The 17269-nt window shown below is 46.3% G+C and overlaps 1 protein-coding gene and 1 long non-coding RNA gene across 4 annotated transcripts in view; one reads left to right on the top strand and one right to left on the bottom strand.

Moving 5' to 3' along the window:
• Lsm14a (LSM14A mRNA processing body assembly factor) overlaps positions 1-276 on the bottom strand; it is a 38676-nt gene extending 38400 nt beyond the window's left edge. Inside the window, exon 1 of one of the 3 annotated variants that reach the window (XM_028754156.1) lies at positions 95-276. In XM_028754156.1, the coding sequence (XP_028609989.1) occupies positions 95-215 (121 nt within the window). In that variant the 5' untranslated portion in view covers positions 216-276. The remainder of the gene's footprint in view (positions 1-94) is intronic. The other 2 variants (XM_028754153.1, XM_028754155.1) reach the window with 2 other exon arrangements.
• An 894-nt stretch (positions 277-1170) lies between these two features.
• LOC114609805 lies at positions 1171-3340 on the top strand. Its single transcript, XR_003709584.1, has 2 exons — positions 1171-1286; positions 2570-3340. It is a non-coding gene; the product is annotated as an uncharacterized LOC114609805 (long non-coding RNA).
• Positions 3341-17269: the final 13929 nt, after the last annotated feature.

Raw genomic sequence — 17269 nt, 5'->3', positions numbered from 1 at the left:
CGGGAGCGGCCTCCCCCGAGGACCGCTGAGCGCGAGGGCGGCGGAGCGCCCGGCCCGCGCCCCCCTAACCCCGAGGCCCGCCCCGCCGCCGTACCTTTGGCGAGGGCTACCGTGGAGTTCTCGGTATCGATGGTGTAGAGGATGCCCTCGTAGCGGATCTCCGCCTTGGAGATGAGGCTGATCTTGCTGCCGATGTAAGGGGTGCCCCCGCTCATGGCGCCGCCGCCGTCGCCCGCCGCTCGCTCGCACTCAGGCAGATTCCCGCGCTGCGCTCCCCGCTCCGCACGCCCGCCCGCTCGCTCCGTCGGCGCCTCACAGCAGCCGCCTCAGAACCAACATGGCGGCCGCGCCGGCTCCGCTTACCCTCCCCCCCCAGCCTCCCGCCCTCAAACCGCGGCGCGGCGGCGGCGGCGGCAGCGGCGGCGGCGGCGCGGGGCATGCCGGGAGGGCGAGGCGGCGCGTTCTCTCGCGAGACTCGGTGAGCTCGCGGACAGTCCCTGGGTCTCTCCGCGGCGGCCCGTAGTCGGGCTGATGAGATCTGCTCGCTGGCTCGCGCTCCGGAGCGGTTTCGGAGAGATGGAGGGTTGTTTTTTCACGTAACCTAGACGTCGCCTGAAGACTAGACGAGGACGCATCCCGCCTGGTGATGCTCACTGCGGCCTCTGCCGTTTCTAGGCGGGCTGTACTTTGTTAGCGGTCGCCTCCTAGCTCCTGACCAGCGGCCGGTTTCCGCGGGTCACGGAGCTCTCACCGTCAATGCCAGAGCAGCCATCTTCGCTTAAGAAGTTTCACACCCTAAGAGTGCTCCAGGAGGCGCCGGGACTCTGTCCCCCAAACTCTTTTTTTCCTTCCTGCTGAGTCCATCCCTTTTTTAACACGGCTCGATCCGGGCTTCTGGCTATCAAGATAACTCCTGGTCACTCACTATGCAAGAAACACCGGTCCAAGTGTTTCTCTGCAGCTCTGATCGCTTAATGTCAACTCCACATTTCTTAATCACAAATCATCTCTCCGATCGGATGCCAAACGGGCATCTTAAAACTTTGCATCCAAGCCGGGCGGTTGGTGGTGCACGACTTTAATCCCAGCACTTGGGAGGCAGAGGCGGGCGGATTTCTGAGTTCGAGAGTTCGAGGCTGGCCTGGTTTACAGAGTGAGTTCCAGGACAGCCAGGGCTACACAGAGAAACCCTGTCTCGAAAAACCAAAACCAAAACAAACCCTTTGCATCCAGAGGTGTAACTGTTCGTTTTACTTCAAACTCATCCCTCTAGTTTGTTCTCTGAGGTAACTATGCACCGGGACCATTTACTTAATTACTGAGACCCCAGGCCTGGATTGTCTTCTTGACCTCCATACCTGTCCTGACTGTAAATCTTGTCTGTTCAGTCTGGATCGTCTCCATCCGTACAGCTTTGTAAGACGCCTCAGTTACTCTGGCCAGAATTGTTGCCAGTAACTCCCTAAGAATCCTTTCGACTTCTCTTACCCCCTACTAGGTTTTTCTGAACACAGCAGTCAGGGGGAATCATGTTCAAGTAGAAAGAGAAAATCTTGAAAATCTTGTTCAATCAAGTCAGAAAACATCCCTCTACTCAGTACTCTCCACGGATTACATGGTACACAAAGTGAAAAACAGGCTTCCTAGTTTGGCTTATAAAGGCATGCATGATTTAGCTTGTTACAAGCATCCCTTCTTACAAACCCGCCCTAAGAGATGAGTTATTTACAATACTACGATAGATCTCGCTTTACACCCCTCATCTTGGCTTGGTCCCTCCCTACCCCCCCATAGCATTTCTCTCTCCTAGTATGTCTGTTTAGTTATACGTGTTTACCTTGGCTAGAATGCAAACATTTTGAGGAAGGGTTTTTGTTTTTGGTCACTGTTTGCATCATCCTCGGGGCCAAGTGTGGCAACCGGCCCAGGGCAGCTGCTCGGTAGACATTTGCTACAAGAATGAGCAGCTGGGGTAAGAGCCTAGCACAGGCAGCAAGCTGGATGTCTGGTGAGCTGAGCGAACGCATGGTGATTAACTGGGCGTTCCGGGAAAGCAGGAGAAATGATTAGCTGTGCTGTGTCTGGTGCACAATGGCTTGCTTCAAGGGAGTCCCTGCTTCAGCCTAAAGTCTTTACCTCAGTGTGTAGCCGCCCAGCGGGCCGGGAGTGGAACGGGTTCACCTGGAAAGAGGGCTGGGAACGAAAGGGGGGGATGGAGAGCAAGAAAAGATAAAGCCAAGAGACAAAGTTCTCTGATCAAGGCTCAATGCTTTAATGTTTTCAATTTAAAGGGAAAGACCCCGCCTGATCCCTTCCTAGTTTCAGGCGGGAGATGGGTGGGATAATCCGTTCTTGGTCACGGGTCAGGGCCGGAGATGTCTCAAGGCAAGCCCAGGGGCAGTTCTTTGAAGTTCCTGTAGCAGGCTGTACGTGCAGCCAAGGTGGCTAGTTCCACCTAGGTCCTGTTATTTGGTCTGTTGTGGTAAACTAGGTCTCTCCAGCCTGCTCAAGGCCGGGGAAGGGCACATCAGTGTGCAAATTTATGTTTGGATTCTCCTTCCCTTTGTAGGTCTCAGACCAAAGTGGCCTTCCCTTGGTTCGGTAGTGAGCACATTCTTTCCCTCGTCAGTTTCTACAAACTGATGATATCCAACACTCAGATTTACATCTTTCACATCTCCCGGCTGCACTTATATCACACCACTGCCATCTCCGTTGGTTTTTCTTCCTTGGTGTTAGCCGTGACGGAACCCAGGGCCTGATGCATATTAGGTAAGTGTTTCACCATGAGCTGTACCCCCTGTCCTAATCACATACTACATTTAATCGCCAATTTGATAACTTCTCCATTACTGTATTCACCCCCAACCCCACCCCAATCAACTGCCTTTCTCCATGGTTCCTAGGCTCTTCAGTGGCCCAAGGTTTGTGTCTGCTTCCGTTTGAATGTGTTTCCCAAGAATGCATGTACAATTCAATCCCCACTGGGTCAATACTGAAAAGTGGTTTTGTGTGTATGTGTGTTTATGTGGATGCACACAGGTGCCTTAGCACCCAGGTAGAGATGAGAGGACAACTTGCTGGAGGAAATCTGTCCTTCACCACGTGGATCCTGGGAATCAAACTCGAGTCTTCAAGCTTGGCAGCAGGCAGCTTTTACCCATCACCGCCATCTTGCCAACTGGCAAACAGAACTTTCTGTTGTTTGCTTGTTTCCCGGCTAGGTGTCACTCTATTGCTCTGGCCTAGAACTGTAGACCACATAGGCCTTTGGACTCACAGAGATCTGCCTGCCTTTGCCTCCCAAGAGCTGGGAATAAAGGCGCTTGTGTCTTAATCAGTATTTGGGAAACGAGATAGCATGCATACACACTGCGCCGACTAGTTTTATGTTAGCCTAATACAAGCTAGAGGAAGGAGGGAACATCAGTGGGGAAAATGCTTTCGTATCTATCTGTCAGACATTTTCTTAGTTAGTGATTGATGGGGGAAGACACAGTCCATTGTGAGTGGAGCCATCTCTGGGCTGGTTGTCCCAGGTTCTATAAGAAAAGAGATTGAGCAAGTTAGTAAGCAGCACCCCTCCATGGCCTCTGCATCAGCTTCTGCCTCCAGGTTCCGGTCCTGACATCCCTCAGTGATGGAGTGTTACCTAGACGTCCAAGTGAAATAAATCCTGACCTCCCCAAGTTGTTTTTTTGGTCATGGTGTTTTGTCACAGCAATAGTAACCCTGACTAGGAAACACACAAAATCTTTTTTGTCACTGTTTTGGGACACAGTCTCTCTATATAGCCCTGGCTGTCCTGGAATTTGCTGTGTAGACCAGGATGGCCTTGAACTCAAAGGGATCCCTGTGCCTCTGCCTCCTGAGTACAAGAAAAAGCATTTGGCACCACACCAACTAGGCTATAATTATGTAATTTTACCTTTGTTTTTGTTTTTTGTTTTTCAAGACAGGGTTTCTCTGTGTAGCCCTGGCTGTCCTGGAACTCACTCTGTAGACCAGGCTGGCCTCGAACTCAGAAATCTGCCCGCCTCTGCCTCCCAAGTGCTGGGATTAAAGGTGTGTGCCACCACTGCCCGGTGTAATTTTACTATTAAATATAAAGGTCACACTTTTCAAAAGTGATGTGTGTGTGTGTGTGTGTGTGTGTGCTGTGTGTGTGTGTGGTACTGTGCTGGGCATTGAACCCATGGTCTTATATGTGCATGCTAGATAAGTACCATTGAGCTAATTTCCAAACCCTTGATTTCAATTAGTCTTTCTTGTACTTATCTTTTATAAAAAGGTTTTTCTTTTAATTTATTTATGTGGGTGTTTGGTATGTATGTATGTATGTATGTATGTATGTATGTATATGTATGTACACATATATATTATGTATGAAGCATGTGCAGTGCCTGTGGAGGCCAGAAGGGGGTGTTGGATCCCCTGGGATTGGATTTACAGACTTGTGACCATCCATGTGGTTGCTGGGAACTGAGCCAGGTCCTCTGGAAGAGCAGCCAGTGCCCTTCACTGGTGAACCATCCCTCCAGGACCCTCTTGTACTAATCTTAACCAGCTATCCATTCTGGGAAGTACAGTCTTTTTCAGTTTTAGAGTATACACTTAGGTTATTTAAATGTAGCGAGGCATATACCACACTGGTAGTTTTAGCACTTGGGAGGTAGGAATTGTGAGTTCCAGGCCTGAGCTACAAAGTGAGACCCTGCTGTCTCAAGAAGACAAAACAAAACAAAAACACCAAAATTGATTTTTTTTCCTCCTAAAAACCTACATCTTTTTGCTTATGTTGTTTATCTAAGGCTCCAGTTCCTTATCACATAATAAATACATGTAAAGTCATCGTTAATTCTAATATCGCAATCATCTAGCTTACAGTTTTTCCTTTACAACTTATGCTACTATATTTAAAAGAACTAAAGTGACTAGAGTCAATATTTTTACCAGAGAAGACAAGCCTATTCCTTTCCTAGTCAATGGGATGAGAACGGTTGTGTGGCTTTTCCTGGGAGAGATGAACAAAAGCCTAATCCTGCCAGGCAGAGCGGTGTCTACAGACAAATGTAGCTCACAGACAATTGGGTCCGTGCGGTTTACTTACAGGAGCACAGGTGACCAAAGGTAGCAACATCACTGAATCAGATTGAACCCAGCTCCCAGAAGTTGCATCACAGGTGCTCCCTACCTGAGCTGCAGGAGAAGACACTCCTCTCAACGATTACTGGCTGTGATTGAACCTTGGGGAAAGGCCTGGTGAATCTCCTTGCTTTATGAGCTTCCTGAGACATGTAAAATTCAGGAACTTCCTGAGATTAATATGTGCTCAGCTTTGGGAATCTTCTGAGCCCTCTCTCTTCCACAAAGGAAATAGTTATGCAACAGAAGTTGATTACTTAGGTCTAATTGGGAGTTGAACTGAGAAGGGGGTGTTAGCAGGTGGTGACGCACACCTGCAATCTGCTTTTGGAGGCAGAAAAATCTGAGGCCTGGTCTAGCCTGGGCTACACAGTGAGACTACCTAAAATGAAGAAATAAAATTTGGGTGGGCGGGTGGCCCAGTAGTTAAGAGCATTTGTTTTTACAGAGGACCCAGCTTCAGTTCACAGCACCAACGTGACGGCTAACAATATTCCACAACTTGAGAGAGCACCAGGCATGCATGTGGTGTACAGACATACATGCAGGCAAAACACTCATACACATAAAATACATCTAAAAATTCTTCTTAAGCCTAAAGAAAAATAATAGACTACGTAAAAGAAACTATTTGCAGCTTTAAAGATTGTGTCTTAACTCATGGGATCAAAATAAGTTGTGAGGAATATTTCTTACTACCGTTCTATGTTTGGGTTTTTTGAAAATAAATGTTTTGCCCCCGATCCAAGCATTTCAATTCCTTTCTTGTGCGCGATGTTAACTGCAAATTTCAGTTGCCAGTTGAGTAGTTGTGTGTGGTGTTTTCTTGTTTCTATGTGGCAGACACCCATGGCTTTCTCATTCACCCCATCTGGGCCTCCAGTGTGGTGTAATTATCCTGAAAAGCCAGGATGTGTGCAAGCTTGGCTTGATTACTCTAATGGCACGCAGTGTTTTTGCAAACCTCTCAATTCCTGAATAATTATCATATTTCTGTGTTTAGCCAAAAGCTTAATTGGAAGATTCCAGAATGAAACAATGCTACACAAGGAAAAAGAAAACCTCTCAGTCATTTCTCTTCGGAAAAAAAAAATTTTTCCCCCCCGATTGAAATACCGCTGATAAATGCATGGGATTAAACCATCACATCATGCAGAAGCAACCGTAATGCATGGCAACCATTCCCAGCCTCTTCCCAGCTGCCTTTCCAGGGAGGCCAGCATGCTTAACTCTTTCCGGTATCTCTGTCATTGTCTAGATAACGTACATGCTTATATCACCAGCTCCTTTTCCTTCTCAAGACATTTCTATTTATGCGATGTACGTATTTACCTATGGACTTGCACATGTGTACAGGTGCCCCAGGAGGGCAGAAGAGGGAGGGCACTCACTGGATCTCCTGATGCTACAATTACAGGATGTGGTGAACTGCCTTATATGGGTGCTGCTGGGAACCAAACTCGACTTCTCGTTGTCCAAGTCTGGTGACCCTATTGGAACATGTATGAGAATAAGAAGATCATAGCCGGGCGGTGGTGGCGCACGCCTTTAATCCCAGCACTTGGGAGGCAGAGGCAGGCAGATTTCTGAGTTCGAGGCCAGCCTGGTCTACAGAGTGAGTTCCAGGACAGCCAGGGCTACACAGAGAAACCCTGTCTCGAAGAAAACAAACAAACGAAAATCATAAATAATTCATTTGGGGGTCTCTGTGTTTGTAGTAAGCTTCATTTCACTAGAGAACTTAACCAGTCAAACTGTATAGGACAAATTTGTATTGGCGCTTTGGTTTTAAGTTATCACTATTATTTTATTTGTGTGTATGTGTATCTGTATTAATGGATGCCACTTGTGTGCGTGTCTGTGGGAAGCAGAAATAAGACATTCAGTTCCCTAGAGCTGCAGTTACAGGTTTTAAGGGGCCCAGTGTTTGTGTTAGGAACTGAACTTTTCAACTGCAGTAAGTGCTCTTAACTGCTGAGCCATCTCCCCAACCCTTCCGTTCTTGATTTTGTTTTTCATTTATTTTTCTCTTTTGAATTTTTTTTTTTTCTTGAGCCAAAGTTTCTCTATGTAACCCTGGCTGGCCTGGAACTCACTAAGTAGGCCAGAGTGGCCTTGAACTCAGAGATCTGCCTGCTTCAACCTCTATACCCAGTCTCCTGTTCTTATTTTTTAAGACCGGATCTCAGCATGGAGACCTGGAACTCCAGATCCCCCTGCCTCAGCCTCTTGAGCATTGGAATTACAGTCCTAAATCAATATTTTCAAGGGGTAACATGTTAGGCTGTCGCGATGCTGTCTGTATGAGGGTAATAGCAAGGGAAATCGGATTACAGCCATGTGTCACTTTAGAATACTGGGGTTTCTGGATCTAGTGACAGCTCAGAGCAGAGGAATGTGAACAGCCCAGTCCTTTGTTATGAAATGTCAGAAACTGGGGACCATTCAATGTGGGAAGGATCTGTATTTGCTCCTGTGTCTGTCTGCTTCCTCAGCAAGGGACCAAGGCAGGAAGAGGGCAGGAAGCATGTGAAACCAAGCACCGGGTACACATGGTTTAAGGAGGTCCTCATGCCTAAGGCACAGTTCCCAGGGAGCGAGCTCTGCTCTAACACACCGCTGCTGTCTGGACAGGGACATCCACAGTGTGTGTATTAGTGATAGCTCTCCAGAGAAACACATCAGTAAGATATATATAGATTTATAAGAAGGGGTTTAGTCAGGAATTGGCTCACGCGATTATAGAGGTCAAGGGATCTCACCATCTGCTGTCTGGACCGCCGGAAAGCCAGGAAACCATGTGGTGTAATTTATCCTGAAGCTGCAGACCTCAGGATGTCAAACTGGGGGAGTGGGAACTGGGGTTGGATATTGTTCTAGTTTCTGTGATTTAAAAAAAAAAAAAAGCTCTGACTAAAAATACCGGAGAAGGAAGGAGTTTATTTGGCTTTAATTTCAGATTACAATCCATCATTGAGACAAGTCAGGGCAGGAACTTGGAAGGAAGTAGGAAGAAATGCTGCCTGCTGGCTTATTCTCAGGCTCATGCTTAGCTACCTTTCTTACACAGGATCACTTGCCTAGGTATGGTGCTGCCCACAGTGGGCTGGCTACTCCTGCGTCCATTATTAATCAGCCCCCTACAGATAATATCCACAGGCTAATCTGTGTAGGCGATTCTCAACTGAGTCGTTCTTTTGAGATGACTCTAGTCTGTGTCAAGTTGATAGCTGAACTAATTAGGACAGGTCCATTCTGAGAAGACAAGAGGATGCCTTACCCTGATTTGGGGAATGGGGTAAGTAGAGAAGATTGGGAGGATGGAGAGGGGAGACAGAATATGATGAGGTCCTAGCAAAAGAGACTTTTTCCTAGGGGGAGACACCACACACATCTACTTACCCAAAAATGGAAATTGCATTGTAATGGTTACGCCAAAGTCCAAGTTGGTAAACTTTCAAGTTGTATTAAGGTTACCGACCGCAGCGTGGATGACTCAGAGAAAGCCCACCACAACATGAGTTGCCTACCCAGCAACCAACCCACAGGCAACTAGTTCACAGTCGTCAGTAGTCTCAGCTGTCACCAACCCCGAACCCACTCAAGTATTCGCTCCTTTTCTAAAGCTAGGGAGGGACTTGAATAATCTTCCAAGATTTTGCCTTTCCCAGACGTGGCCTTTTCTTTACCTCTTAAGACTCTTTGAGGGCTGGAGAGATGGCTCAGTGGTTAAGAGCACTGACTGCTCTTCCAGAGGTCATGAGTTCAAAATCTCAGCAACCACATGGTGGCTCACAACCATCTGTAATGAGATCTGATGCCCTCTTCTGGTGTGTGTGAAGACAGCTACAGTGTATTTACATATAATAAATTTTAAAAAAAAGAAAACAAAAGTGTTTCAATTAAAAAAAAAAAAAGACTCTTTGAGTCTATCCCTGCTTCCTGAGGAGACTGTCACACAACACATGCCATGCCTTTAAACCAAACCCTGGAGGAGGCTGAGGGAGAAGGCTCTCAAACTCAAGGCCAGACTGGCTACAGAATGAGACCCTGTATCAAAGCAAAAACAAAATGTATACCTCCATGTATATGTAGGAGGAAAATGTTACTGCCAAACTCATTCTTTTATATAAGTACTAATTGCAGATTAAAAAAAAAAGAATTCCTGAAGCACAACACGAATGTTACCCGAAGTATCTGAAGAAATCAACTTACAATTTGCGTCATGGGTTCAGAGAACTTAGTCCATGACTGAGTGGTTCCTTTGCTCTTGCCTGGCAAGGCAGCTCATCCAGGTACAAGTGGGTGGTGGAGCGATACCAGGCACCTTGTGGCCAAGAAGGGAATGAGAGGAAGAAGATGGAGACAGGGTTTCACCATGCTCTTGAAGGGGATGTTTCCAGTGACCTAAAAGTCCTCCCCACTAGGCCTCACCTCCTACAGACTCCACTAGTTCCCAAAAATGGCTCCTTGGGGGAGGGGGGGGGTTAGCCTTTGCCACATGGACCTCTGTGAGATGCTTAACTTGCAAACAAGCGATAGCACTTGCCTTCCTATGCTGTGGGGCTTCAGCGGATTGGCTAATGGTTGCTTGCACTGACAAAGAGGCTACTCTTTATTTAGTGCTCTGGTCCAAATGCAAATTTCCTTCCAACCCCCCTCTTACCAAAATGTCCAGAAATCGTGTTTTACTCGAATCTGAGCATACCTTACAGTCCAGGCCACACCTAAAGTCCTAACGTTAATTGTTAGGACCTGTCAAAGGAGATGCATGTCAAACAGCAGTAGAATGTCAAACAGCAGCAGAATCACAGCGTAAAGGAAAGACTGCATGCTGGGAGATCAAGGTCGCCATTAGTCTTTTTACAAGTAGTAAATTTTACAACACTAACTGGTTTGCAGATTCTTGGAACTGGAGGGTTGTTTTTTTTTTTTGTTGTTTTTTGGTTTTTGGTTTTTCGAGGCAAGGTTTCTCTGGGTAGCCCTGGCTGTCCTGGAACTCACTCTGTAGACCAGGCTGGCCTCGAACTCAGAAATCCGCCTTCCTCTGCCTCCCAAGTGCTGGCATTAAAGGCGTGCGCCACCACTGCCCGGCTGGAACTGGAGTCATTAATGACTTCGAATTGCCGTGTGGGTGCCGAGGACCAAAGTGGGTCCTCTGCAACCGTAGTAGGTTCTCTTAATGACTCGAGCCATCTCTCCACCCCCTCAACTCTTTTTTATGACAGTCTTTTGTTAGAAGAGTAATCAGTAGCCAGACAACGGTGGTGTACGCCTTGGTCCCAGCACAGGGGAGGCAGAGGCAGGCAGATCTCTGAGTTTGAGCCTAGCTTGGTTTACAAAGTTCTAGGATAGCCAGGGCTATATAGCGAAATCCTGTCTTGAACACTGCCCCCCCTCCCACAAAGTAATCAGTGACTGATTCCAATGTACATTCTCGTTGGGTACAAACCTCGTGCTTTCTGTCCTTTTCAGCTCTTAACTGTTCACTGCATTTGTTGCATGTGGTAATCTATGCTTGTGGTTCTAGTACTCAGTAGACTGATGTGGGAAGATTACAAGTTCAGATATAGCTTGGGCTGGTCTTTGAGATCATGACTGCCCTGCCCTCTACTCCCAATCTTCATTACCTGTTCTTGAGTAATTTGTATTGAAAATACAAATAGTATGCCAATAGACACAATATCAAATAGAACAGTAGAATGATCAATATATTTTTGTAAAAACACTTATGAAATTTGTCTTAAGAGATTCAGAGTTTCAAAAATGCAAATTTGAAAGGGGGCTGGAGAGCTGACTCAGGAGCACTTGTTGCTCTTCTAGAGGACCCAGGTCCAGTTCACACCCTCTGTAACTCTAGTCCAGGGGGTCCGATGCACTTTCTGGCCTCCTCGAGTAGCAGACATGCGGTTAGCACCAATGTGTACATGTAGGTAAAACATTCACACACATTAAAACAATAACAGAACCAAGGGCTGGAGAGATGGCTCTGAAGTTAAGAGCATTGGCTGCTCTTCCAGAGGTCCTGAGTTCAATTCCCGACACCCACCTGGTAGTTCACAATCATCTACAATGAGATCTTGTGCCCTCTTCTCGTGTGCAGGCATACATGCTGGCAGAACACTGTATACATAATAAATAAATATTTGAAAAACAAAAACAAAAAACCCAAAACGTTTTTGGCTGGAGAGATGGCTCAGCAGTTGAGTGCTCACTGCTGTCTTGCAGAGTTCAGCGACCAGCACTCATGCATGAGGGCTTAGAATAGCCTGGAACTCCTGCTCTAGGGGATTTGGTGCCCTCTTTCAGCCATTGCAAGCAACTGCGTGCACATGAATATTAATCCCACACAAACCTACATAATATACATAATTAATAATAAAATGAATTATTTAAATAAAAGATTGATGTTGGTACCATAGTGTTATTATGTGATTTCCTGGAAGTTCAGAGTGTGTTGTGTTAACTAAGTATACGTGGGTATGATGGCCACCTGCTGTAAATTCTCCATCTATGTTCTGGGTAAGGGGACTGTATGTTAAAGTCCTATACTGATCGGATAACAGACACAGGGTAACTGGGTTGGTGGGGATAGTGGAAGTGATGGCAGCTGTGAAGGCCTGGGGAACTGTTGCCTGTTGAGCCATGCTGTTATAAGGAAAGGTTCTCATGCCTGAGTTGATTGCATATTCTGTGCTTTGGTGTTCTTGAAAACCAATCACAATAGAGGTCAGTTAGAACTGCTTTGTATAGTTAGCTACAATAAGCTTAGTCCGAACTAACCGCCTGGCAGCACTTCCTGCACCTGTGTATGAACTTTTAGGGTTTTTGCCTTTTTAAGCTGCCCCTAGAACCCCAACACAAGAGAGACACCTGCACCAATATAAGAAGCCATTTGGAATCAAACTTCCATTTTGAGTAAGGGGTCAAGTAAAGTTTTGGCGACCTCCCTGGGAACAGACATCCTACTTGGCAGAAAGAGTCATATACATGGGTAACTGACATCCAGGTTGGCAAGTTAAGACATGAATATTAGGCAAGGTGAGTCCCCCATCACAATTAAATACCCCAACCAATGGGAACAGGATAAAGTATACAACAAAGACATGTTCCTAAGGAAGTCATCTATCCCTAAAATCCTGATTGGTGGAATAACTTGGCCTAGATATTTATGAATTTTAGGCTTAAAAAACCCTGTGCTATTCCGGTTGGGAGTCACAGTTTAGCTCCTGAGTCCAAACTGCCTCCCTGATTGATCAGTCTTGAAGTACTCATTCAGTAAATCAGCCCTGCTTAACTGAGATCAGTGTCTGAGTGGTTTGTTCAGGGATTCCCAGACCTCAGCAGTGGCTATGTTCAATGGATGAGAGACAACAAGAACTCTCCAAAGATTTTAATTCTCTTGCAAGAGAAATGAGGTCTGATATCCCCCCTGCTCCCTATCCTCCCACTCCCCCAACCTGTGTTTTGAGGGAGTTGTGTACATGAGTGCAGTTCGATAAGTCACAAAGAAAAAGTATTCTAGAGAGAGAATGTGGAAGGACTGAAGAATCACTAGAAGTTTGGGGACTTTCTGTTCTGTTCTTTAGAGGCACAACACTAAGAGTGACTCTTGGTACTAAGCTAAGTGGACAGGACAAGCAAAGAGAAGGGTGGGGCATTGCCAGGTTCTGTTCTGGTCCTCCCAGGGGCCATGCAGATAGGAGGCAGCTTGTAGACCCTTGTGTCCTTGAACACCTGTGTGAACGAGGAGTATAGCATGATGGTGTCTTGTCTCAGTGTTCACAGTTTGACACAGGCAGTCCCTGGGGGTATACAGCAAGGATAAGTTTCAAATGGAGGTCACACACTATGTCTGCCTGTATAGGGCTGGAGAGCTGATGGCTCAGCCGTTAAAAGCACTGCCTGCCCTTCCTGTTTTGATTCCCAGCACTCACAGAGCAACTCACAACTGTCTGTAACTCCAGTTCCAGCAGCTCCTGTGCTCTCTTCTGACCTCCTAGGACACCAGGCATGTACATGTAGGTAATGTAGCCATACACAGAAAAAAAAAAAAAAAGAGCAATCACTTGATAAATATGTTATGTCCCTTTTACTTGTGTTACCTATACATCAAATTGATCTGGAAAGCTGGGTTCAAAGGTCAACTTCTCAGATCCTTTGAGTTCCACTTCAGAACCTGGTGAGCTGAAGGGAGACAGACCGCCAGGCCAAGCTTTGTTCTCTTCCCTCCCAAGCTCTTTCCACAGTCGCAAACACTCCAGTTACTAAATCTGTCTTTAAAGCAGCCACCTCTTGGTCACACAAAATCCTAGAGAAAGACATATTCCAGTGGTAACGTTCTAGCTCTCAGGATAAAAGACATGGGTGAGGCTCTTACAGTCTAGGACTGAGTTTGTCACTTTAGGCATGGAATTCTATGCTTGCTTTGGCTTTTGCTGAACAGGCACATGAGCTAGAACAGAGGTCAGTAACCAAGATGTAGAAGTTTGGGAGGATTATGGTTTAAGGCCAGTCTAAACAATACAATGGTACCCTGTTTAAAAAAAACCCCATTCAACAAACAAACAAAAACAAAGCAAATAGGGGGTTGAAGAGATGACTTAGGGGTTAAGAGCACTGGCTGATTTTCCAGAAAAGCTGGGTTCATTTCTCAGTACCTACATGGTGGCTCACAGTTATGTATAAGTCTTCTAGGCTATCCATACCTTAAAAACATATATATATATATATATATATATATATCATATGTGTCATCAAACTCTGGTGTAGCAAACACTGTACTGGTAAATTGTCATGTGCTGTCGTTCACTGAGAAACTCGCTCTGGAAACAGGGCTTTGTCCTCACACCCTCCTCTACAGATCCATGTATGTATGTGACAGGGAGGGAAGAGGACAGCAAACTCCACAGGAGGAAAAATATACTGACTCCTTGAGAACAGCCGAAGGTCACAGTCTAACTCTGTTGTAGTAACCGAGTATGGGGTGATTTACAGTGGGGTGGGTTTATTTAACTCACGCTCCTGCAGTGTGAAAAGTGTAAGAACAGGGAATTGGCAGGCACTTGCATGAGGGGGAGGCCTTCCTGCTGGACTGTGACATGGCAGAGGGCATCGCACTGAGAGCAGGTGCAGGCATGAGACAGAGCCACAGCCACACTGGCATGCTTGCCTTCCTTCCTTCCTTCCTTCCTTCCTTCCTTCCTTCCTTCCTTCCTTCCTTCTTTCTTTCTTTCTTTCTTTCTTTCTTTCTTTCTTTCTTTTTTTTTTCTGGTTTTCCGAGACAGGGTTTCTCTGTGTTGCCCTGGCTGTCCTGGAACTCACTCTGTAGACCAGGCTGGCCTCGAACTCAGAAATCCGTCTGCCTCTGCCTCCCAAGTGCTGGGATTAAAGGCGTGCTCGACCACTGCCCGGCTCACACTGGCTTTCTTAACAGATCCTCTGTGGACATAACTCCTGAGCCTGTAAGACACACGTGCACTAATATGCTCCGGGAGCAGAGCCTTCCACATCTAACCACTGTTTAAAACTCCCACTTGGCTCTTGCTTTGATTCTTGTTTTGTTTTGAGGCTATTCAGCTCTGCAGCCCAGGCTGTCCTTGAGCCAGTCTGGCCTTGAATTCAAAGAGATCCTCTTGCCTTTGTCTCCTGAAGGCTGGGATTAAAGGCGTGCTCCACCGTGATGTGTTCTCCTTCCACTACGCCCGGCTTCTGGTCTGATCTCTTACTAATTCACAATGGGGATTACATTTTTCACTTTTATTTTTTATGTTTAATTTTATTTTATGGGGTGTGTGTGTGTTTTGGGGTGGGTGTGCTTACGCTGCAGACTGCATGGGGCGGTCTGAGAACAAGTAGCAGGGGTAGATTCTCTTCTTCCACTGTGTGGATTCCAGGGATCGAACCCAGGGGCCTTTACCTTATTAACCATATCGACATCCCTACTCCTAAATTTAAAAAATATTTACTTTTAAGTGTGTGTGTGTGTGACACATGTATATTCCCCTTGAAATCCAAAAGAGGTTGTTAGATCACCTGGACCTGGAGTGTTAAATGAATTAAACAATGTGAGTGCTGGAAGCCAAACTCGGGTTCTTTGAAGTCCTGTCTCCAGACCCTCATCCTAAAAAAATATTTTATTTTATTTTATTTTTTTATTATCTAAAAAAATATTTTAACACAGAGTTTCAGTAACCCAGGCTGGCCTTTTCTGTTTGGAATTTTTTTTTTTTTTTTTTTTTTTTGACAGAAGTCCTCTATGTTGCCCAGGCACTCACTATGTAGACCAGGCTGGCTCTATAATTCACAGAGATCTACCTGCCTCTGCTTTCCAAGTGCCAGGATTGAAGGTGTTTACTTCCATGCCTGAGCTCTTCCAGGCTCGCCCTGAGCTCTGCGTGTCCGGTTCACATGTTGTATAAGAGACGATCTCTTTATTCCTATCCGCCAAGTGCTGGGATGGCGGGGCAGTGACCGAGTGAGTTTGTGCGCGGATATTCAGGCGGCCATGCTTCTTCACCCACATCGACCCTGGCCTGCCTTCATACCGCAGTGGCGAATGAAGTGGTGGTGGCAGAAACCTTTGAGAAGAATGTTTGCTGACCTCAGATCTAGAAGGTCAAACGGAATGGACAGGCTCCAGAGGGCTTGCAGTCCTCGGCGGCACACTTAAGAGCAGTGCAGGGGAGGCAAGGGGCACAGGCCCTATACCTGAACCTGACTGTCGTCTTTTCTTGTCCGACTGACAGAAGAATATCTGAAGTGACAGAAGTGAAATGATTTGTTTTGGCATATAGTTTCTGTAGCTTTAGATTTTTCAAAACCGAGCCGGGTGGTGGCGCACGGCTTTAATCCCAGCACTTGGGAGGCAGAGGCAGGCGGATTTCTGTGTTCGAGGCCAACCTGGTCTACAGAGTGAGTTCCAGGACAGCCAGGGCTACACAGAGAAACCTTGTCTCGAAAAAAAAACAAAAAACAAACAAACAAAAAAAGATTTTTCAAAACCTACTTTTAATATGGGTTTTAAAATGTTTTAACCTCCCTTCTAGCAGACAACCACAAGAGGTAGGTTATTAGGATATGGGGGAAGTGGACCTATTTAGAAATTGTTCTTTGGAGCAAATCCAATCTGCGTTGTCAGGAAATCAGCAGTTCAGCTCACAGGATTCAGCAACGGCAGCTCGATCCACTCGCAAACACCTCACAAATATACCAGCAGTCCAGTTCAGCAGTGTTGGGACAGCAAACAAGCATTGCAGAGCTAGCTATGCAAGCAAGCCTCTTTCACGGTCAGTTGAGTCCTGTTTATATTCCTTCCAAACATCTCATGTCCTCCATGGGTCTAGCCTCAGCCTGTGAGTCTATCAGCTGACATCACTCTGACAATCAGCCTGAGCCGAGGAAGCGACAAGAAACTGCCAGAACATCCCCAGATGTTGTTTGGTGTATTTCTCTCTGTGGAGTCATGTAAGGCAAACCAATACACAAATTTCGTTAGCGAAGACTCCTTTGTCACTTGTCCTTTCATGTGCTTGCCTTAGCAAAACATCCTTTTCTGTGTCTGCTTCAGCGAAAAACTCCTTCACACGTCTGCCTTAGCAAAACACCATCCGACACAACTGACTCCCTAAAGAAACCGTAAGTTTCCAATTTAGGTTTCAGAGAGTTCTTCGTCGTCTTTGGTACCGCCAATGCTGGGCAGAAGGTCAAGGGCACGCACGGCATGAGGAGTATGTGGCAGGGACTATTCACTATGCAGCAAACAGGAAGCAGAGGGAAAGAGAAGGCAATGAAAGGAAATCATGGCAACCTTCAAAGTCGTACTGCTAGGCAAGTTCTTCTGTAAGGACCCAGAAAGAGGACCCCAACTCAAGTCCCAATTAGCGCGCACCCAAGGAGACACGAGAGACTGACTTGATGCAATGGCAAAAGGCAGTTTACTAACAAGGGCCCTTGGATCGAAACTCATCCCACGCAGGGGAGAGAATTTCGATGAAGACCCCAGGAAGTTTAGAACTTTTATAGGGGGAGGGACAAGGGGGAAGGGAAAAGTGGGAAATTCTGGCGCAGTTACATACGATTGGATATTTCAAACATCAGCACTTTGCGTAAGCAATCATTTTGA

This window comes from Grammomys surdaster, unplaced genomic scaffold (assembly GCF_004785775.1).
Source record: "Grammomys surdaster isolate TR1022 unplaced genomic scaffold, NIH_TR_1.0 125984, whole genome shotgun sequence".
Classification (NCBI taxonomy): Eukaryota; Metazoa; Chordata; class Mammalia; order Rodentia; family Muridae; genus Grammomys; species Grammomys surdaster.
The sequence above is the reverse complement of the archived record's forward strand: the minus strand, read 5'-3'. Positions and strand labels throughout refer to the sequence as shown.